Genomic DNA, 24572 nt, shown 5'->3' with positions numbered 1-24572 from the left:
TGCTAGTTTTACACATATTTGATGAGCATAGTTTTACACATATTTGCTTGCATATTATTGCGTATGTTCTTAACAATTATTGTGCTTTTATTCCCAGATCACCCGTGTTTTATGTTCTTTTGCATTTCAGGAACATTTATAGGACCATCATCGTTGTTTAAGCAATTATAGATCAATACGTGCGGAAACGGACGAGAATTCATCAAGATCGGACAAGAGCCCACAATGCATACATTGAGCACGGCCTGGACTCTGGCCGTGCTCAACCATTGGCTTTGATTCTTGAAATTGGCACTTTGGGCACGGTTTCCGTAGCCACCACGGCCTTCAGCACGGCCCGTGGTGGACAACACGGGGAGAAACACGGCCCGTGGTGGCCAACACGGGGAGGAACACGGCCGTTTACTTTATTTTCTGCATTTATTTACTTTATTTTTCGTACATATCATGCATTTGGATTGTATTGCCTTTGCTTCTCCTAGTTGAGCATTCCATGCGAGGTATCCATAACGTTTTACACTAAGGACAGTGTGTTCCTTAAGTTTAGGGTGGTTATGGGTAAACCTTAATCTCTCATATGGATTTTTAATATATCTGAAATTGCTATGGCTAGGTGTTGTGTATTTTTAGGGGATGTTAGGACACTGTGTTTTTATGCACTTGAGTATGCTATTTTTGAGCCGATTGATGACTTGATTTATAGAATTGTAGTTACTTTTCTTTACTGTTCATTGTCCTTAGAAAACAATTTATGGTGTTTTACACATCAACCTATACGGGTTAAACCGGTGTTATTTAATTATTTTCGAATTGTCGAATTTTAACTTAGAACGTTGATAATATCATATGCATGTGTTTCTTAAATAATGATTCAATTAATGATGTTGCGAACCAACTGCACCTAATACCACACCGAAAGTGAGATTTTGAGCCAGTTGAGCATTCATTATGCTTATGCTCTTTATATTTCTTGTTTGAGTGTGCATTGTACTTAACTTTGCTTCTAGAACTTGCTTTGTAATGCGTGTTGAAGTTACATGAATATTGTGAATACCATGAGATGATTTGGGCGATTTAGGATTCCCCACATTTGACCAAAAGCCTACCACCTTATGTTTCCATTAGTTAGCCAATTTTTGAGCCTTAACCTTTTCTTCATAATCTACACCTATACACTTCAATTATACCATTTTTTACATTTATCTTTCCTTTACCCTTATGCTGGAATTTCTTTCTGTGATATGTTCGACTTTATGTGGGATTAAAATGCTAGTTGCTATGTTGGTAAATTCACTAAATCTTTTTTATATTTTAAATGCTCCCCTTGATCCAATTTGTATTTGTTATTCTTTATGTTTATTCGAGTTGTATGCGGCAGTCGCTAATAAGCTGCTAGTTCATTTCTTTAAAAAAAAAAAAAAGAAGAAGAAGAAGAAGAAAAAAATATAATAAACAAATCTCTTTAATTATTTATCTTTTTATTGGATTTAGAGCATTTGCGAGCGTTATTCTATGAAGTAGGGATTTTAGTGAATGATTCTTTTCGTGATCTTAGCCATTTAATCCTTTGAGCATATAATATTGTTTATCGCACGAATTCCAGCATTTTCATACTTCTGTCCAAATCTTCGTACCTTTACCCTAGCCCCATTACAACCTTGGTAAAGACCCTTTGATTTTGGTATTTACTTATTCACAATACCGAAGATATGATTTATAAGCAAGCTTATGGTGAGCGGGTCTTGTGCATTTGCTTTGAGGGATTTGTTATTTACCTAATATACACTTTGAGCGACTTGAGTGATCCCTGTGAGGCATTGGTTCATGATGTTGGTGTTGAGTTGTCATTTAAGTTACTCATGCATTAATATTATTTCCATTCTTTGTTAATGATTTGTAATTTGATTTATGATTGAGTATCCTTTGAGATGTGTTGAATACTCTCTGTTGTGGACTAGGGGCATAAACTGAAATGAATTGCTAACTGTAGTTTTGTGGGTTGAGTTGTTAATTGCTTGAGGACAAGCAATAGCTTAAGTGTGGGGTAATTTGATGAGCATAGTTTTACACATATTTGCTTGCATATTATTGCGTATGTTCTTAGCAATTATTGTGCTTTTATTCCCAGATCACCCGTGTTTTATGTTCTTTTGCATTTCAGGAACATTTATAGGACCATCATCGTTGTTTAAGCAATTATAAATCAATACGTGCGGAAACGGACGAGAATTCATCAAGATCGGACAAGAGCCCGCAATGCATACATTGAGCACGGCCTGGACTCTGGCCGTGCTCAACCATTGGCTTTGATTCTTGAAATTGGCACTTTGGGCACGGTTTCCGTAGCCACCACAGCCTTCAGCACGGCCCGTGGTGGACAACACGGGGAGAAACACGGCCCGTGGTGGCCAACACGGGGAGGAACACGGCCGTGGTGAAACCCTACTTGGTGAGATCCACGGTTCGGCCGGCTTGGACTTGGCCCGTCTTGACAGCCTGACCTTGAACACGGCCGTGCTGAGTTAAATATATAAGAAAAAATGAGTTTTTCTTAAGAGGAGGGGGGAAAAGAAAAGAGTGACATTGAGCCCTAGTGGCTGGTTTGGTTTCTGCACAATACTGAGTGCGAGAGAGAGTTGCAGTGAGTAAGAATCCCAGAATCGTAAGATTCCGAGTGCAAAACAGTAGTGGAGCAATTCAAGAGGCAGTTTGGGAGATTAATCAAAGTGTAGATCCAGATTTGGAGCAGTTCATCCAATTCGAGAGAAAAGGGTGTACATGTTTTATTTTCATTATTCTTTCATTGTAATTGATTTCCTAGATTGTTTTAAATATGAACATGTTTAGCTAGACTGATTTAATCCATTGGGATTTCTTTACTATGTTGGCTTGATATTATATTGTTGGATTGTTTGAGTTGGTTTTGTATTCTTCTTGTTTTCAGTATTAATAAGATTATGCATTATTCATGAGACGTTGTGAATTGTGATGTTTAGATTGCTTTATGAGATTGAGAAATCCGTTTGGCAATTGGAATTTTGAATAACAAGAACTGGTTAATAATCGCTTAGAGATAAGGATAATTAACTAGCCGGATTAAGAATTAACAAAGCTTAATAGAGGCGGATTAAAGCTTAATGCTAATTTAAGAATCAATCGTTAGGAAGAGATTCCAACTTTAGGTTATTAGGTTTGGGAATTCGGTTATCTCGAGAGAGAAACCGAATTCGGTTAAGAATTCATCCACGGGTAGCATAATTAGACTCACCGATCCTTTATCTTTTGTTTGATTGCCAACTAGTTTAGATTCTCTTTGGGTTTATCTTCTTGTCTTGATTATTTCACTTATCAATTACTCCTGCATCTCCCTCGGAACTTAGCTCGTAGTTAATAGTTAGTTTAGAATTTATTCATCATTCATTTTAGGTTAATATAACAAAGAACAAAGGAGTAACTCTAGGCTTTCGCTTTCCCGAGGAATACGACCTTGATACTCGCCATTAGTGCTAGACTGCATCGATAGGTACACTGCCTTAGATTGTAGCTAACACGAGTAGCACCCATCAATGCCGCTTCCCAATTTTTCTTTTGCTAGGCCCATAGCTAAAAAACCTACTTTTTTACGATTACGAGGTTCATTTGAATACGAAATTCAATCCTCGAAATACAGTATTCCACTTTTTTTTACTACCCAAGGCTTCGATACATTTCGAAATCGAGAAATTTCTACAGGAGCTGGTGCTATCCGAGAACAATTAGCCAATCTAGATTTGCAAATTATTATAGATTATTCATCGGTAGAATGGAAAGAATTAGGGGAAGAAGGGCCTATGGGGAATGAATGGGAAGATCAAAAAGTTGGAAGAAGAAAGGAATTTTTGGTTCGACGCGTGGAATTAGCTAAGCATTTTATTCGAACAAATATAGAACCAGAATGGATGGTTTAATGTCTATTACCAGTTCTTCCTCCCGAGTTGAGACCGATCATTCAGATAGATGGGGGTAAACTAATGAGTTCAGATATTAATGAACTCTATAGAAGAGTTATCTATCGGAACAATACTCTTATTGATCTATTAACAACAAGTAGATCTACGCCAGGAGAATTAGTAACATGTCAGGAAAAATTAGTACAAGAAGCTATGGATACACTTCTTGATAATGGAATCCGCGGACAACCAATGAGAGACGGTCATAATAAGGTTTACAAGTCATTTTCGGATGTAATTAAAGGCAAAGAAGGAAGATTTCGTGAGACTATGCTTGGAAAACGGGTTGATTACTCAGGGCATTCTTTCATTATCATAGGCCCCTCACTTTCATTACATCGATGTGGATTGCCTCGCGAAATAGCAATAGAACTTTTCCAGATATTTGTAATTCGTGGTCTAATTAGACAACATCTTGCTTCGAACATAGGAGTTGCTAGAGTAAAATTCGGGAAAAAGAGCCAATTGTATGGGAAATACTTCAGGAAGTTATGCAGGGGCATCCAGTATTACTAAATAGAGTGTCGACTTTGCATAGATTAGGTATACAGGCATTCCAACCCATTTTAGTGGAGGGCCGCGCTATTTGTTTACATCCATTAGTTTGTAAGGGATTCAATGCAGACTTTGATGGGGATCAAATGGCTGTTCATGTACCTTTATCGCTGGAGGCTCAAGCAGAGGCTCGTTTACTTATGTTTTCTCATATGAATCTCTTATCTCCAGCTATTGGAGATCCCATTTCCATACCAACTCAAGATATGCTTATTGGGCTCTATGTATTAACAAGTGGGAATCGCCGAGGTATTTGTGCAAATAGGTATAATCCATGTAATCACAAAAATTATCAAAATGAAAGAATTTACGATAATAACAATCAATATACAAAAGAATCCTTTTTTTCTAATTCCTATGATGCAATTGGTGATTATCGGCAGAAAAGAATCAATTTAGATAGTCCTTTGTGGCTCTAGTGGCAACTAGATCAACACGCTATTGCTTCAATAGAAGCTCCCGTCGAAGTTCACAATGAATCTTTGGGTACCTATCATGAGATTTATGAACACTATCTAATAGTAAGAAATATAAAAAAAGAAATTCTTTGTATATACATCAAACTACTGTTGGTCATACTTCTCTTTATCGAGAAATTGAAGAAGCTATACAAGGGTTTTGCCAAGCCGGCTCAGATGGTATCTAATCATAGGGATCTAAGCTAAGTAATTCTATGACACTGGCATGAATTCCGATCTCTTCGGTTCAGCTAGGACCCTAGTTCCTGAATTTCATTTCTATGCAAATCAAGATCGAGAAAAGGAAGTTTCTAATCATTGACTCAAATCCATTATCGAACTCAACTCAGCGGAATATGGAGGTACTTATGGCCAAACGTGCTAATCTGGTCTTTCACAATAAAGTGATAGATGGAACTGCCATTAAACGACTTATTAGCAGATTAATAGATCATTTTGGAATGGCATATACATCACAAATCCTGGATCAAGTAAAGACTCTGGGTTTCCAGCAAGCCACTGCTACATCCATTTCATTAGGAATTGATGATCTTTTAACAATACCTTCTAAGGGATGGCTAGTTCAAAACGCTGAACAACAAAGTTTGATTTTGGAAAAACACTATCATTATGGAAATGTACACGCAGTAGAAAAATTACGCCAATCTATTGAGATATGGTATGCTACAAGTGAATATTTGCGACAAGAAATGAATGTTAATTTTAGGATGATGGAACCCTTTAATCTAGTCCATATAATGTCTTTTTCGGGAGCTAGGGGAAATGTATCTCGAGTACACCAATTAGTAGGTATGAGAGGATTAATGTCAGATCCACAAGGACAAATGATCGATTTACCTATTCAAAGCAATTACGCGAAGGACTATCTTTAACAGAATATATCATTTCTTGCTACGGAGCCCGCAAAGGGGTTGTCGATACCGTTGTACGAACATCAGATGCTGGATATCTTATGTGTAGACTTATTGAAGTAGTTCAACACATTGTTGTACGTAGAACAGATTGTGGCACCACCCGAGGGATCTCTGTGAGTCCTCGAAATGGGATGATGTCGGAAAGAATTTCTATTCAAACATTAATTGGTCGTGTATTAGCAGACAATATATATATGGGTCTACAATGCATTGCCATTCGAAATCAAGATATTGGGATTAGACTTGCCAATCGATTCATAACCTTTTGAAAACAAACAATATCTATTCGAACTCCCTTTACTTGTAGGAGTACGTCTTGGATCTGTCGATTATGTTACTCATGGCGATCTAGTGGAATTGGGGGAAGCCGTAGGTATTATTGCAGGTCAATCCATTGGGGAGCCGGGTACTCAACTAACATTAAGAACATTTCATACTGTAGAATATGTACGAGCCCTCTCTAATTGAAAAATAAAATTTAACGAGGATTTGGGTCATCCCATACATACACGTCATGGGCATCCTGCTTTTCTATGTTATATAGACTTGTATGTAACTATTGAAAGTCACGATATTATACATAATGCTACTATTCCACCGAAGAGTTTCCTTTTAGTTCAAAATAATCAATATGTAGAATCAGAACAAGTGATTGCTGAAATTCGGGCGGGAACATACACTTTGAATCTTAAAGAGAAGGTTCGAAAACATATTTATTCTGATTCAGAAGGGGAAATGTGATGTGCATAGTTTTACACATATTTGCTTGCATATTATTGCGTATGTTCTTAGCAATTATTGTGCTTTTATTCCCAAATCACCCGTGTTTTGTCTTCTTTTGCATTTCAGGAGCATTTATAGGACCATCATCGGTGTTTAAGCAATTATAGATCAATACGTGTGGAAATGGACGAGAATTCATCAAGATCGGACAAGAGCTCGCGTTGCACACATTGAGCACGGCCTGAGTCAAGGCCGTGCTGACCATCACGGGCTGGACTCTAGCCGTGACCAACCATCGAAACTTGGTCTTCAAAATAATGGTTTGGGCACGGTTTCCGAGGCCACCACGGCCTCCACCACGGGCCATGGTGGCCAGCACCAGCGGGGGCACGGCCATGGTGAAAACCTACTTGGTGAGATCCACAATTTCAGCACTGCCTAGACTCCACCGTGTTGACCAGCACGGCCTTGATCACGGTCGTGCTGAAATAAAATATATAAGGAAAACAAATTTTTTAGGGTTGGAAAGAGGGGGAAGGAGTGACATAGAGCCCTGGCGGCTGGTTCGGTTTCTGCACCGTATTGAGTGCGAGAGAGAGTTGCGGGGAAGAAGAACCCCGGAATCACAAGGTTCCGAGCGCAAAACAGTAGTGGAGCAATTCAAGAGGCAATTTGAGAGATTAATCAAAGTGTAGAGCTGTTCATCCAATTCGAGAGAAAAGGGTGTACATGTTTCATTTTCATTATTCTTTCATTGTAATTGATTTCCTAGATTGTTTTAAATATGAACATGTTTAGCTAGACTGATTAAATCCATTGGGATTTCTTTACTATGTTAGCTTAATATTATATTGTTGGAATGTTTAAGTTGGTTTTGTATTCTTCTTGCTTTCAGTATTAATAAGATAACATTATTTATGAGACGTTGTGAATTGTGGTGTTTAGATTGCTTTGTGTGATTGAGAAGTCCATTTGGCAATTGGAATTTTGAATAGCAAGAACTGGTTAATAATCACTTAGAGATAAGGATAATTAACTAGCCGGATTAAGAATTAACAAATCTTAATAGAGGTAGATTAAAGCTTAATGCTAATTTAAGAATCAATCGTTAGGAAGAGATTCTAACTTTAGGTTATTAGGTTTAGGAATTCGGTTATCGAGAGAGAGAAATCGAATTCAGTTAAGAATTCATCCACGGGTAGCATAATTGGATTCATCAGTCCTTTATTTTTTGTTTGATTACCAACTAGTTTAGGTTCCCTTTGGGTTTGCTTTCTTGTCTTGGTTATTTCATTTATCTATTCATTCCTGCATCTCCCTTAGAACTTAGCTTGTAGCTATTAGTTAGTTTAGAGATTATTCATCATTCATTTTAGGTTTGAAAACTAGAGTGAAATTTACTATTTGTTAATTTAGCCTTTTTTTTAATTTCTGTTTTGTTTGTATATATTTATTTAGTTAAGTTTATGATTCAGGTAGTGAATGATAAGAAGGTTCATAATTCATTTTAGGTTAATATAACAAAGAACAAAGAAGTAACTCTGGGCTTTCACTTTCCCGAGGAATACGACCTTGATACTCGCCATTAGTGCTAGACTGCATCGATAGGTACACTGCCTTAGATTGTAGCTAACACAAGTAGCACACATCATTGGAGTACTAATGTATACCATGCACCTGAATTTACATATAGTAATGTCCATCTCTTACCAAAAACAAGTCATTTATGGATATTATCAGGAAATTCGTGCAGATCCAGTATAGTTCCTTTTTCGCTCCATAAGGATCAAGATCAAATGAACATTCATTCTCTTTCTATCAAAAGAAGATATATTTCTAGTCCTTCCGTAAATTTCGTAAATAATGATCAAGTTAAACCCAAATTCTTTAGTTCAGATTTTTCGGGTAAAAAACAAAGTAGGATTCCTTATTATTCAGAACTTAATCGAATCGTATGTATTGGTCATTGTAATCTCATATATCCTACGATTCTCTACGAGAATTCTGATTTATTGGCAAAGAGGCGAAGAAATAAATTCATCATCCCATTCCAATCAATTCAAGAACAAGCAAAAAAAATAATGACCCGCTCCTCAGCTATCTCGATTGAAATACCGCTAAATGGTATTTTCCGTAGAAATAGTATTTTTGCTTATTTTGACGATCCCCAATACCGAAGAAAGAGTTCAGGAATTACTAAATATGGGGCTATAGGGGTGCATTCAATTGTCAAAAAAGAAGATTTGATTGAGTATTGGGGAGTCAAAGAATTTAAGCCAAAATACCAAATGAAGGTAGATCGCTTTTTTTTTCATTCCCGAAGAAGTGTATATTTTACCCGAATCTTCTTCCCTAATGGTACGGAACAATTGTATCATTGGAGTAGATACACCAATCACTTTAAATACAAGAAGTCGGGTGGGCGGATTGGTCCGAGTGGAGAGAAAAAAAATTGAGCTTAAAATCTTTTCTGGAGATATCCGTTTTCCGGGAGAGACAAATAAAAGATCCCGACACAGTGGTATCTTGATACCACCAGGAATGGTAAAAACAAATTCTAAGGAATCAAAAAAACTGAAAAACTGGATCTACATCCAACGAATCGCACCTACTAGGAAAAAGTATTTTGTTTTGGTTCGACTAGTAATCATATATGAGATAGCGAATGGTATAAATTTAGAAACACTTTTCCCCTGGGATTTATTGCAGGAAAAGGATAATCTGAAACTTCGAGTTGTCAATTATATTCTATCTAGAAATGGTAAACCGATTTGAGGAATTTCTGACACAAGTATTCAATTAGTTCGTACTTGTTTAGTGTTGAATTGGGACCAAGAAAAGAAAAGTTCTTGTATCGAAGAGGCCCACGCTTCCTTTGTTGAAGTAAACACAAATGGTCTGATTCGTGATTTCTTAAGAATCAACCTAGTGAAATCCTACATTTCATATATCAGTAGAAAAAGGAATGATCCATCGAGTTCAGGGCCGATCTCTAATAATGGGGCAAATCACACCAATATTAATCCATTTTATCCCATCTATTTCAAGACAAGGATTCAACAATCACTTAAACAAAATCAAGGAACTATTAGTACATTGTTGAATAGAAATAAGCAATGTCAATCTTTGATAATTTTGTCATCATCTAATTATTTTTGAATGGATCCCTTTAACGATGTAAAACATCACAATGTAATAAAAGAATCAATTAAAAGAGATCTTATAATTCCAATTAGAGATTCGTTGGGCCCTTTAGAATGTACCTTCAAATTCGCGAATTTGTATTTATTTTACCATTTAAATTTAATAACTCATAATCGGATCTCAGTAACTAAATATTTGAAACTTGACAATTTAAAACAGACTTTTCGAGTACTTAAAAATTATTTAGTGGATGAAAACGGGAGAGTTGTTAATCCCGATCCATGCAGTAATAGTGTTTTGAATCCATTCAATTTGAATTTGTATTTTCTCATCATAATTATCATCATAATTATTATGAAGAAAGCTTCACAATAATTAGCCTGGGACAGTTTATTTGCGAAAATGTCTATATGGCCAAAAACATACCACATCTAAAATTGGGTCAAGTTATAATTATTCACATTGGCTCTGTAGTAATAAGATCCGCTAAGCCTTATTTGGCCACTCCAGGAGCAACCGTTCATGGCCATTATGGAGAAATCCTTTACGAAGGAGATACATTAGTTACATTTATATATGAAAAGTCAAGATCTGGTGATATAACGCAGGGTCTTCCAAAAGTAGAACAAGTGTTAGAAGTACGTTCAATTGATTCAATATCGATAAACCTAGAAAAAAGAGTTGGGGGTTGGAACGAATGTATACCAAGAATTCTTGGAATTCCTTGGGGATTCTTGATTGGTACTGAGCTAACTATAGTGCAAAGTTGCTTCTCTCTGGTTAATAAGATCCAAAGGGTTTATTGATCCCAAGGGGTGTAGATCCATAATAGGCATATAGAAATTATTGTACGTCAAATAACATCAAAAGTATTGGTTTCAGAAGACGGCATGTCTAATGTTTTTTCACCCGGAGAACTAATTGGATTGTTACGAGCAAAACGAACGGGACGTGCTTTGGAAGAAGCCATCTATTACCGAGCCATATTATTGGGAATAATGAGAGCATCCCTGAATACTCAAAGTTTCATATCCGAGGCCAGTTTTCAAGAAACTACTCGTGTTTTAGCAAAAGCCGCTCTCCGCGGTCGTATTAATTGGTTGAAAGGCCTGAAAGAAAACGTTGTTCTAGGTGGTATGATACCCATTGGTTCCGGATTCAAAGGATTAGTACAAGGTTCAAGGCAATATAAGAACATTCCTTTGAAAACCAAAAAGAATAATTTATTCGGGGGGAATTTAGATATAGAGATATTTTATTCCACCATAAAGAGTTATTTGATTCTTGCATTTCAAAAAATTTCTACAATACATCAGAATAATCATTTATAGGATTTAATGATTCCTAAGAGCGGATTCATCCTTTTTTTTAATTAACGTGGTCCTGTGATTTGTTCATGTGATTCGTTAATAGTAAAGTAATAAAGAAATAAAGAAATTAAGGAATAGAAAGAAATTAATCGCTTGGATCGTATATCAACGTCCAATCTCCGGGAAAAGAGAAGGTTCCATCGGAACAATTATTTATTTCAAGGTACCCCGTTTCTCTTTTTTCTTTAAAAAAGAAAAAAAAGAGAGGAAGTGTGGGGAGAAATGATAAGAAGATATTGGAACATTAATTTGGAAGAGATGATGAAAGCAGGAGTTCATTTTAGTCATGGTACTAGAAAATGGAATCCGAGAATGGCACCTTATATCTCTACAAAGCGTAAGGGTATTCATATTACAAATCTTACTAGAACTGCTCATTTTTTATCAGAAGCTTGTGATTTAGCTTTTGATGCAGCAAGTAGGAGAAAACAATTCTTAATTGTTGGTACCAAAAATAAAGCAGCGGATTCAGTAGCACGAGCTGCAATAAGGGCTCGATGTCATTATGTTAATAAGAAATGGCTCGGCGGTATTTTAACGAATTGGTCCACTACAGAAACTAGAATTCAAAAGTTTAGGGACTTGAGAATGGAACAAAAGACAGGTAGACTCAACCGTCTTCCGAAAGGAGATGCGGCTCGATTAGAGAGACAGTTAGCTCACTTGCAAACATATCTGGGTAGGATTAAATATATGATGGGGTTACCCGATATTGTAATAATCGTTGATCAGCAAGAAGACTATACAACTCTTCGGGAATGTATCACGTTGGGAATTCCAACGATTTGTTTAATTGATACAAACTGTGACCTGGATCTCGCAGATATTTCGATTCCAGCGAATGATGATGCTATAGCTTCAATCCGACTAATTCTTAATAAATTAGTATTTGCAATTTGTGAGGGTCATTCTAGCTATATATGAAATCCCTGATTAATAATAAGATAGAGTAATAATAAGATAAATTAATTATTTTGTGAATTCCATAGCATAGATTTATGGAATCGGTTACTATTTCTGAATCGTACAAAAGAGATAAAAATAACTGGGTATATTATGTGATTTGTCGGTATCTAAAATATACAATTAAATTGAAAATATACAATTTTAGCGGGCAAGTCGAAAAAAAAGATGGTTGAATCAAAATAATTCCTTTTAAAGTTTTCTTTTTTTCAGAGGGCAATATGAATGTTCATGATAATGTTCCATCAACATACAAAAAGGGTTATATGATATATCCAGTGTGGAAGTAGGCTAGCATTTCTATTGGAAAATAGGAGGTTTCCAAGTCCATGCCCAAGTACTTATTACTTCTTAGGTTGTAATTGCTATCTTATTAGGTTCTGCCATTATAGCTGTTCGGAACCCACAAACCATTCCGACTGGCGGTCAGAATTTCTTCGAATATGTTCTTGAATTCATTCGAGATGTGAGCAAAACTCAGATTGCAGAGGAATACGGTCCATGGGTCCCCTTTATTAGAACTATGTTTCTATTTATTTTTGTTTCTAATTGGGTGGGGGCGCTTTTACCTTGGAAGATCATAGAATTACCTCATGGGGAGTTAGCCGCACCTACGAATGATATAAATACTACCGTTGCTTTAGCTTTACTTACGTCAATAGCATATTTTTATGCGGGCCTTAGCAAAAAAGGATTAGGTTATTTCGGTAAATACATTCAACCAACTCCAATCCTTTTACCCATTAACATTTTAGAAGATTTCACAAAACCTTTATCGCTTAGCTTTCGACTTTTCGGAAATATATTAGCAGATGAATTAGTAGTTGTTGTTCTTGTTTCTTTAGTACCTTTAGTGGTTTCTATACCTGTCATGTTCCTTGGATTATTTACAAGTGGTATTCAAGCTCTTATTTTTGCAACTTTAGTTGCGGCTTATATAGGCGAATCCATGGAAGGGCATCATTAACTAATTTTCAAAATAGTCTTTTTTTTAGCTTTTAGTGTAAGGCAATCTATACCTTGTTCAAGATAATCTACTTACACTTAGTGAACATAAATATATACACATAAATCGACAAAAATCAAAAGGTCTATACCATCTAAAGGAATGGTAAAATACTAAAGGAAAAAAAGATTACGATATTAAATTAATTATAAAAAAAAAAAGGAAAGAGATCTAAAGGATCTTTTGACCAAAGGAAACTATTAATAAATAAGAAATTACATGAACTTAGATCAACCAAAAACTTTTATGCAATGATTCAGACTCATGAATTCTTCCATTTAGATTGATTGTATCCGTGTGGGATAATGATAAGGAAGAGAAGAATTTATGAAAAATGAGATTAAGAAAAAATGAAATGGGTTGTTTGGGAGAGTGGAATCAAACTAGGTGTATGTAATATATATATTGGCTATAAGCCCATTTTCTTTTTGTGAATGTTTCAAAAAATGATTTTAGAATCCGATTGAATCTAAGATATGAATAGTTGGTTTACGTTATGTAAGAAGGACGTGTATATGGAATATTAAGTATTAGCTAGTTATCTATGAGTTAAAAGATATATCTAATCTGCCCTACTATAGGAGATTTAGATAGAGATTCCAAGAAAAGTCCTTCCTTTTTTTTCGTTTATAACTGTGAATTGAATATTGAATAAAGAGATTAAATCAAGAAAAAGAATGAAAAGTTCGAATTCAAAGAATGATTCGGAACAAAGAAAGAAATGGAAAAACAAAAAAGTTGTATGAATTCACAAAAACTTTATGGATAGGAACTAAAAAATAGATATCAAAGTAGTTCTGATGATTCAATAATATTATTACTTCAATTCGGAGTTCTTAGTTACTTCGACTGGATGAAAATCTTATTGATGGAATGAATAATTAAGTCATAATTTATTGATTGATTGTATCATTAACCATTTCTTTAATTTTATTTTGGTGCGAGGAACTTATCATGAATCCATTGATTTTTGCCACTTCCGTTATTGTTGCGGGTTTGGCCGTTGGGCTTGCTTCTATTGGACCTGGGGTTGGTCAAGGCTGGGCCGTAGAGGGTATCGCAAGACAACCTGAGGTGGAGGGAAAAATACGAGGTACTTTATTGCTTAATCTGGCTTTTATGGAAGCTTTAACAATTTATGGACTAGTTGTAGCATTAGCACTTTTATTTGCGAATCCTTTTGTTTAATCTTATAAAAAATACGTATTTTTTTATTGTCTTGGGCTTGCTGGTTGTTTTTTGAATTATATTAAGATCTCATTCCTACAATTACTTATTTATTTTTATTGGGACAGTAACCCACATGAAGGACTAATTTGAGGATGAGAAATTAGTATACTAACTCGCTTTGTTCCTCCCCTCCCCCCTAGTACAATCGAAACCTTTTTTTAAGGAAATGCTACAACAGGATATAATATTTAATTTTGTTTTGTTTTGCAATTGACATGAGACCTGGTACCAAATTCTAAACTGAATTTTACTAAGAACAATACTTATTAGAGATTTCAAATAAAATAAATATAAATAATAGAAATTCTATAATCTATAAATATACTATAAATATAAAAATAAAAAATAATATAAATAAAATAATAAATGAATATATAAATGAATATATATATAATATATAAATATATAGAATATAGAAATAAAATGTGGAATAGAATAAAAAATATATATAATTAGATAATTAGTCTGTCTATAGTCGACAAGAAAATAGGAGATCCTATAAAAAATGTAACCGATTCTTTCGTTTCCTTGGGTCATTGGCCATCCGCAGAGAGTTTCAGATTTAATACCGATATCTTAGCAACAAATCCAATAAATCTAAGTGTAGTCCTTGGTGTATTGATTTTTTTGGAAAGGGGGTGTGTGCAAGTTGTTTATTTCAAGAATAGGCTGGATTGAACCAGTTGCGCTTTTTTTGTTTTAACTAGGAAAGACAAGGTGCATGATCCCGCGAATTACTTCTGAATAAATTAAGAAATCATCTTTAAGAACCATAGCAATTCGTGATTCATGGGTAAAGTAAATATGTTTTGATTCTCTATCAACCAATAACGTGGGACCATTAATATGGTTAAAGCTAAACTGTTTAAAGTCTAAATGCAGCAAGGTACTCTTTCTACTACTATGTTAATACATATGTTAATACAAAAATAAGTTCAAAATGAATAGTTGGAAATTGTTTTCGGTATAGAACACTCATGTCAAAAAAAAAGATTTGAACCCTTTTTTTGTTTTGAAAAATGGGTATTTCACTCATTCTTATCCAATGCTGAGCCGATAACCTATGCATTAAAGTAAATTCTTTGGATTTGAATAAAAAAAAAACAAATTTACTGACAATTACTTATTTGGTCAGAAGAGTCCTCCGAATATAAATATTTCGGTCTTGGGTTAGTGATTAGTTTCGATATTTTTCGATATTTTGATTTTGGAATATGTATTATGATATGAATAGAGAATAAAGGATAGGCTTATTTCAAATATACAACATGGATTCTGGCAATGCAATGTAGTTGGACTCTCATGTCGATCCGAATGAATCATCCTTTCCACAGAGGTAAATCTTTGCCTGCTAGGCAAGAGGATAGCAAGTTATAAATTCTGTCTCGGTAGGATATACATGTATTTTGTTTCTATTACTATGAAATTCATAAATGAAGTAGTTAATAAATGAAATAGTTAATGGTGGGGTTACCATTATCCTTTTTGTAGTGACGAATCTTGTATGTGTTCCTAAGAAAAGGAATTTGTCCATTTTTCGGGGTCTCAAGGGGGTGTGGAAACACAAACACATAAGAACTCTTGAATGGAAATGGAAAAGAGATGTACCTCAAGTTCCTAGACATAATTATATAGAAAGATATTTGGAGAAAGATATTTGGTGTAATAATAATCGGGGTGTGAAAAACTCATGAGGATTAATTGTTTGGACTACAAATATTCAAGGGTCATTTATTATAAATCATTATAATATTATCCGATTGAAAAAGGATACTAGTAACCCTCCTAGTATCCTTGGGTCGGTGGAAACAAACTACCTTTCCTAAGGATTCTTTCAGATAGAAATAGAGAACGAAGTAACTAGAAAGATTAAAAAAGCCCCACTAGTCTAGAGGGATCATCTAGAAAGCGCCTTGCTTTGAATGCATTAAGACAGAAAAGCTGACATAGATGTTATGTGTCGAATTTTTTTTTTGCTCACTTCTTATAGCTGGAAATTTTTCCATATTCCATAAAGGAGTCAAATGAAACCAAAGTTTCATGTTCGGTTTTGAATTAGAGTCGTTAAAGATGATGAATCAACATCGACTATAACCCCTAGCCTTCCAAGCTAACGATGCGGGTTCGATTCCCGCTACCCGATCTATATCTCTATACTCTCTAAAAAATACTAAAAAATAAAGTCTAAAAAAAAATAGAGATAATATTTTTATGATAATATATTTATGTAGAATATAATAAAATTTTATATATAATATAGAATATTTCTAAAAAAATATTAATTCAAAAATTTAAATTATTTATTTAAAATTTTTGAATAGTTTTTAATAGTCTAATTAAATTGGACACCATATCGTATTTTCTATTTTTCTATTATTATAATTATATTCTAATTATTAATATTATTATTATATTATAATATTATATAAATTTTTAATATTATAATATTTTATATTATATAAATAATTATATAAATTTTTTAATTTTATATTAGCTATTATATAAATAGCTAACTATATATTAACAATATATAATAACCCTCTATTCTATATAGTTAGTTATTATAGAAGTTATTAAGTTTTTATATATTTCTATTATAACTATATAATATAATGTTATAGTATATAGTTATAATTTATTCTATATCAATAGACTCTAGATAGTGTATATACTATCTTTATATCAATAGAATATAAATTAATAAGAAACTAAAATAATGTTAGAAAAAGTAATTGTAAATTGTAATAAAAAAATTGAAAATTCTAATAATCTAATAATAAATTCTAAGAATTAGAATATTTAATTCTAAAAGAATAATTCATTCTAAAATGAAATAATTCTAAAATGAATATAAAAGAATTAATCCATCATTTATATTTACATTTTTACATTTCATTTTTAATTCAAAAAATAGGTAATTCCTAAAATTATCTTGCATATTCTTTTTTTATGAACAAAAAAATGAAGAAAAAAGAAAAAAATTGGAATGGAATAGAAAAGCGTCCATTGTCTAATGGATAGGACAAAGGTCTTCTAAACCTTTAGTATAGGTTCAAATCCTATTGGACGCAAATGCTTTTCATATAATATACATATTATAATATAATAATCTATATATAGATTATATAGATTTTATATAGATTATAAAATATAAATATATAGATTGTAAATTTATAAATTATAAAATAAAATTTTTATAATTAAAAGTTAAAGATTAAAAGTGATTAATTTCTTTATACTTATACCTGTAGTGATCTATTTCTTTAGACTTGTTCCTGAAGTAGAAAATGTTCATACATTCTGAATAGCTTCTTTCAAAAGGGTTTCGCCCTCTTGTTGAATGTTTTGGTAGAAGATATGATTTCTTGGAACTAAGGTCTATTCGTTTTTAAGTAGGTACGTAACTCAACGAGAAATTTCCTTACTTGTCCAATTTCTAATGAATCAAGATAACCATTTGTTCCGGTATAAATAGTCATTATCTGTTCCTCCACTATGAGAGGAGATGATTGGGATTGTTTGAGCAACTCGCGTAATCGTTGACCTCTTGCCAATTGATTCTGAGTAGCTTTATCAAGATCCGAAGCGAATTGCGCAAAGGCTTCTAATTCTGCAAATTGCGCCAATTCCGATTTTAACTTACCAGCTACTTGTTTCATAGCTTTAATTTGAGCAGCGGATCCTACTCTGGAAACAGAAATACCCATATTAATAGCAGGCCTGATTCCAGCATTGAATAAATCGGCGGATAAGAATATTTTATGTAAGTATATCAATTATCCATTATACCCACCATACGATCTGTTATATAAATAGGTAAATGCTCCTTTCCATTATGGATAGCAATAGTATGGCTGATCATTGTGGGTATAATGGTAGATGCCCGGGACCACGTTACTATTATTTCTTTTTCTGCTTTTTTGTTAAGCTTATTTATTTTTTTTTAATAAATGATTTGCTACAAAAGGATTTTTTTTAGTCAACGTGTCACGGTTAATTTCTCCTATATCACTGTGGGAGGTGCCTTTAAAGCAGCAACGGTCGATGAGCCCGAGATGTTGTGGGCCTAGGATGATGAGTGGGCCATTCATCCTCTGACTTAGAAACTCGAGGAGCAACGCATGAGAATTGTAATACAGGAGTAACTATCAAACAACTATACAATAATAATTAAGTAAAGCAACTAGGGAGAGAAAATACCTGAGTGATGGTGTCATGGTCTAAGGGTATAAGCCCCAATAACTAGGTCATGAAAGATGCATAATCAATCCCAATAACAGAATGGTGAGGTCCTCAAGGTCATCATACCCCTCAAGGCACTCTGCCAACTCTTGGTCAGCTAAGTTAGTCGTCTAGAACATGGATAGAGGAGGAGACATAGGCACTCATCGTCGATTAGGCCCCCTCTCCCAGTCGTAAATTCGCCACCCAAGTACCACACCTGGAAAGTAGGGCCAGTTAGGAGTATCCTCTTATGCTCAATGTCTATAGCAAATAGCATGTAGGGATTCCAATAGCGACGGTCCCCAAGCCAATCATTGCAAATCCGAAGATACAAAGGTAAGTAATAGAACTTTAAAATTTATAAATCAAACTAATATGTAATAGATATAAAGGAGTTGATCAAAATGCGGTGCATATGGACCTGCGCCCACTCCAGGGAGATGCTCATGCTCGAGGCCCAGCAGCTCAATCAAGGGAAAACCCGAGAAATGCTAATAGGTTAGGAACCTATTAGAAGGACGAGCTCCAAGGCCCACACCTGCATTCAAATAAATAGTGGTCAATGTGCAGATAAAGAAATAGGAATGCACAATGGAAAGGACAACTTATGTGAACGCCGTGCCAAAAATCACCAAGCTTCTTACTCCTACGAACGGTAATGTCCATCTACTGGTATAGATATGCGAGTACAGCAGACCCCCAATTGAAGGAAGAAACTTGGTACAGGTCTCTCAAAGGAAATAGATAGTGTAGATTCAACGAATTCCTTGAATTGTAGAATAGGATGGTCCCGAATAAGTATACGAGGAAGGCTCAAGCCATTTGATTGACCTCCCTTTTAGATCGGGGAATGAACTCTCTATAGTGAAGAAGAATGCTCTCATAAGCAAGGCTTTAAGTTTTCTTGCGCATAGGCAAGAACTCCAGCAAGTCAATAATGAAATGGTCTAGAGCATCAAACCTTTGATCGTGAATGGCATCCTCAAAGGGCACAAGCATGCCTAGGAAGTCAATCTTTGTGATGGCAGCAAAGGAAAGGCGAGATAAGGTCAGCTCTTCGATGGGAGTGTGAAAGGAATGGTAGCATCCTTCCACCTCTTAAGTAGTGCATAGACCGAGTTATGGTCAGTCCTCTCGGTGGTAGAAGGTAGGGTGATAACAAACCGATGGAACCTAGTGTCATCGATTCGAGCTTGAACAAAGCTCGACAACTCGTTGAACTACTCCCGAGCCTAGCAAACCTAATTGATACAGTGTTGCTCTTTTTCAAGAAAACAGGTGCAAATGGTCGTTTCAGACTGTGTAGAACCGATAAGCACTAGGGCAACCCAATTTTTTCAGTTTTGCACATTTTTCATCAAATTACATGTTATTTAAGTATAAAAATGACAGACAAACAAGTTTAGATAAAGAAAATACCTCATCCACAGCCGGAAATGCTTAACGCATGTTCAATTTGGCTAAAATGGAGATTTCCCCCCTTTCACAAGCCCTAGATCTTTATGGCACAAAATCAATGGTGAAAGGTCCCAATCTAGTGCAATTGGGGTGCAGCTCGTAGATCTTGAAGAAGAACTCGCCATTTCAAGACAAATTTGAGGTGTTTTAGTTGAGTGTAAGAACGAGTAAGAGAAAAAATAGGTGAATGAGAAAATTCATAGAAAGGATATATATATATATATATAAGTTCTAAGCAAGATAAAAGTGTCATTTTAGTTTCTCACCTTCAAATTATGCTTTAATCCTAGGCAGGCAAACTATCAGTTTAGTCTCCAGATGATAAGAATAAGTCAAATTACATCCTCAAGTGAAAACTATCTATTCAAGATGAAGCTTATCAAATTCAACATATGGAAGTGGAAAAATAACTCGTAATGGAAAATCTCAATTTTATCCTTAGGTGTGGTCCTTTAATCAAACAGATGTGGTCCTTTAATCAAACAAGCGTGGTCCTTTAATCAAACAGGTGTGGTTCTTCAATCATTTTCTGAAATCAATTTGGACTAAATTGATAGAAAAATTAAGTTTGAGGGGTGAAATTGTAAATTTTAAAAGTTCAAGGACTGAGGTGTAAAATCACTCAAAAATTTTCAACCCTGAGCCAATCGGCTCTGCATAGAACCGGTTGGTTCTATAAAGGACTGATTGGCTCTACATAGTCCTGATTAGCTCCAAATTCAAAATCCAACATCGTTTCATGTATTTTTTTCACTTTGAAACATTAAAATTAACAAAAAAAGGTCTTTTAGAATATTTTATTGATAAATATTCGAAATTTAATTGATTTTTTATAATGTATTCAGTATTTATCAATAATTATCATTAAACACTCCTTATAAGTCCAAAATTAGTTTTTCTAATTATGGATATTTATCAAAAAAGCCTCTAGAGTTTCCTTAACATATTTCTATAAATAGAATAGGAAGCCCTAAGCTTAGGGATTAGAAACTCTTAACAGAATGACAATAAGTATTTTCAGAGGCAATATACACTCTTAAAAATCGATAATAAGTATTTTTAGAGGTAATACACACTCTAAAAAATCAAACAAAAAAAAACCTAAAACACTTTGGATTCCTACCCTATTCTCGATTTAGCCTCCTCTTCATCACTTGAAACTGCAGGATCTACACAATACGGTGACAACCTGAGGGTTCCAAAGCATCATATTATCATATTTCTTCTCCTTTATGATTTTCTTTTATAATTTGCTTATTATCTTTGTTATTATAAACATATTGGGAATAATATGATTGTCTTTTATGATTGTGTTCTTATGTTAAATATGCTTAGAATCAGTTTCTTGCATGATTCATATATATATATATATATGATATGCATGTTTCCTAGGTTTTGAAACATATAACTTCTGATTCTAGGGTTTTGAATCTTATAACCATGTGTATATATTAACATGCTAGGTTATCTTTCTTTAATGATGATCTATATGTAATGGCATGAGCTAATTAGGGTAGCATGATTAGTTTAATAACTAATTTTTAAAAATTGCCATATTAGAAATTTCTACTTATTACAAGTTTGTTTTATGTCTTTTTACCTTAAATTTAGTTATTTTATGTGTTATTTCGTGCATTGTATGAACATTAATTATGTTTCACATGTTTTATGCATGTACATTAGAATTTCGGGTTGGAGTGCCAAAAAAAAAACAAACTTGGCCTAGAACAAGAGCCTAGAGCCGATTGGCTCATACACAATCACTCAGTTATGCGCAGAGCTTACCGGCTCTGTGATGTCATCAGGTGGCTATTCATCCCAAATTTTTCCTATTTCAAGAATTTCGGGCCCTTTTGTTGACTTTTGCCATTTTTATTCGTTGTCTTAAGTTTATTAGATATAGGAAGGGCTGTAATAATTTAGATTTACTACTTTCTTTATCTTGATTTTTTTTTTTTGCTTTTTTTTTTATGGATGAATGACAAATTACTGTTGTATGATTGTTAACTAAAACTGGACACCTAGACATAGGCTTAAATTTAGGCTTTGTATGTAAATTATAGTCCATTAGGTTAATATATTAGTAAGTTTTGCCTAAATTAAAACCTATTTACATTTAGTAAACTTTGCCCTACATAACTGATAATAAAATGAATGAATTGGGCCTTAATATGCAATAGGTAGTCCACATGGGGTAATAACTTGGTAATCAAAAGTATAACTTGTAATTGTGCTAGACTAGGTGGGCTTCTTTGGGCATATTAGAGTAGTTAACTCAGGCTAACAAAACAAATGGAGATTGGATATAACTAAAACGAGCTAGACTTAGGTGGACATCACATTTTGTAGTATTTAATATGTAGAGTTATCATGCTATATTCATAGGGAATTTTCCATTAAACAATAAAACTAAAAATTGGGATACACAAATAAGGAAGTTGGTTTTCGGGTCCATCTTTGTATGTGATAAAGCTTTCTTATAGAATCTAGTACTCCACTCAATTAGTAAATGCGTCCTGGAGAAATACACGGTGGTGAATCCCTTTCTCCGCCCTTGTCTCTATAACTACTTAGCATGTTCCCAATTAGGTTGAAAGGCCTTGCAATGTCGTAGTCACTAGAGACACTTAGGTGCACACCCAAGTGGTTTATCTATATTGTCCACTATGCGCAGCCCCGTGACAACTTTGTAGCCATATCTCATAATTGGATGCCTCATATCATGCTACGAACTTTGCTACCATAATAGAAGAGTCTATAAGAGACTATTTAGCACTCTTTCAGGAGATAGCACCTCTAGCTAGTAGATATATATAGCCCGAAGTGGATTTTATATTATTTTGGCATCTAGAAAAATTAGAGTCAGTATACCTAATGACCTCAAGCTCATATGACCTCTGATATGTGAGCATGTACTATTTTATTCTATGTAAGTATTGCAAGAACCACTTGGTTGCTTTCTAATGGTCCATTCCTAGATTGCTTAAATATATGCCCAATATCCTAATAATGTATGCGATATCAGGTCGCATACAGACTTGAGCATCCATTAGACTCCCTACCGCTGAGGCATAAGGAATCTTCTCCATTTCCTTTTTCTCAAAATCATTCTTAGGACAATGATTGAGACTATACTTGTCTCCTTTAGCCATAGGGGTATCACTTGGTTTGTAATCTTGCATGACATATCTTTTGAGAAACTTTTCGATATAGTTCTTTTGTGATAATCTAAGAATACCCTAAGAGCAATCCTAGTGTATTGTTAATGCCTAACACAAAAGCGGCATCACTAAAATCTTTTATCTCAAGATTCTCAGCTAGAAATCTCTTAGTTCCATGCAATAAGCCTATATCGTTACTCGCAAGTAAGATGTCATCGACATATAAAATCAGAAGAATGTATTTACTCCCACAGAACTTATGGTATATGCAATCATCAACCAAATTTATCTCAAAATTGAATGAGATGATCACTTGATGAAACTTGAAATACCATTATCGAGATGCTTGCTTGAGCCCATAGATGGATTTTTTTAAGTTTGCAAACCGTATTCTTTCAGTTTCCAGGCATAAAGTTTTCTAGCTGCACCATATAAATCATCTCATCAATGTTAAAATTGAGAAACGTCGTCTTCATATCCATTTGATGTAAATCAAGATTGAATTGTTCCACTAATGCTATTATGATCTTGAAAGTGACATTCAAAGATACCAGAGAGAAATTCTCTTTATAGTGGATGCCTTATTTCTACATAAAGCCCTTTACAACTAGGCGAACCTTGTATCTCTCCATGTTACCTCTTGAATCCCTCTTGGTCTTAAATATCCAAATGCAACCAATAGGACAAGGTCCCGCACGTCAATTGTCTTTTATAGACTTCACCTCTTCATTCATGGCATCAAATCCATTTTTTAGAGTTAGAAATTTCCATGGCTTGATGAATGTTGACTGGATCGTCTTTCATCACTCTTATGTTTGCCTCATATTTTTGAAGAAATATAATGTAATCATTTGGCACTGCACTTCTCCTCGTGGAACTCCTTAATGGCATAGGTTCTTGAGGTGCTTGAGTTTGTTCTTCTAGAATAGTTTCTTGAAAGGGAGGTTCTTTAACATTGTCTTGATCTATTGTATCTTGAACAAAATCAGGGATAGGATCCTGATCAATGCCAATAACACTTGGGGGAACATTAATGTATTTCTCTTCAAAGATAAAGCCTTTAATTGTATCTTCCCCCACAAACTCAGCATCCTCAAAGAACCAAGCATTTTCTATCTCAAAAATTAACTTAGTAAACTTGTACCTCCTGTATCTTTCAGAATATCTAATAAAATAGTACACCATTCTCGAGTCTAGTTTCTTTTCATTAGGCTTATAAGGCCTTGCCTCAGTTGGACAACTAGGCTTCCTGCTCGTCCAAAGTTCATAAGGAGTTTCAACAATTGCTTTAGTTGGAACTTTATTAAGGATATATGCTGGAGTCTTAAGTGCTTCTCCCCATAGTGATTCTAGTAA

At 34.4% G+C, this 24572-nt stretch overlaps 2 protein-coding genes and 3 pseudogenes across 2 annotated transcripts; 4 read left to right on the top strand and 1 right to left on the bottom strand.

The window, feature by feature from the left end:
- The first annotated feature begins 1229 nt into the window (after positions 1-1229).
- LOC125370385 lies at positions 1230-5307 on the top strand (annotated as a pseudogene).
- Positions 5308-5358: 51 nt separating this feature from the next.
- On the top strand, positions 5359-10610 carry LOC125370253 (annotated as a pseudogene).
- Positions 10611-11230: 620 nt separating this feature from the next.
- On the top strand, positions 11231-12255 carry LOC125370386 (30S ribosomal protein S2, chloroplastic-like). The gene has a single exon (XM_048375515.1). It carries the CDS (start codon positions 11397-11399, stop codon positions 12096-12098), a length of 702 nt encoding a protein of 233 aa, XP_048231472.1. The 5' UTR covers positions 11231-11396; the 3' UTR covers positions 12099-12255.
- A 126-nt stretch (positions 12256-12381) lies between these two features.
- Positions 12382-13119, top strand: LOC125370387 (annotated as a pseudogene).
- Positions 13120-17744: 4625 nt separating this feature from the next.
- Positions 17745-18080, bottom strand: LOC125370252 (ATP synthase subunit alpha, chloroplastic-like). The gene has a single exon (XM_048375252.1). It carries the CDS (start codon positions 18078-18080, stop codon positions 17745-17747), a length of 336 nt encoding a protein of 111 aa, XP_048231209.1.
- Between the last annotated feature and the right edge of the window lie 6492 nt (positions 18081-24572).

Source organism: Ricinus communis, chromosome 6 (genome assembly GCF_019578655.1).
Source record: "Ricinus communis isolate WT05 ecotype wild-type chromosome 6, ASM1957865v1, whole genome shotgun sequence".
Classification (NCBI taxonomy): Eukaryota; Viridiplantae; Streptophyta; class Magnoliopsida; order Malpighiales; family Euphorbiaceae; genus Ricinus; species Ricinus communis.
This window is presented reverse-complemented; position numbering and strand designations above follow the sequence as displayed.

What these genes read in the sequence shown, in the direction of transcription:
- LOC125370386 (XM_048375515.1), top strand. Translation starts at nt 11,397, where the DNA reads ATGATAAGAAGATATTGGAACATTAATTTGGAAGAGATGATGAAAGCA.
- LOC125370252 (XM_048375252.1), bottom strand. Translation starts at nt 18,080, where the DNA reads ATGGGTATTTCTGTTTCCAGAGTAGGATCCGCTGCTCAAATTAAAGCT.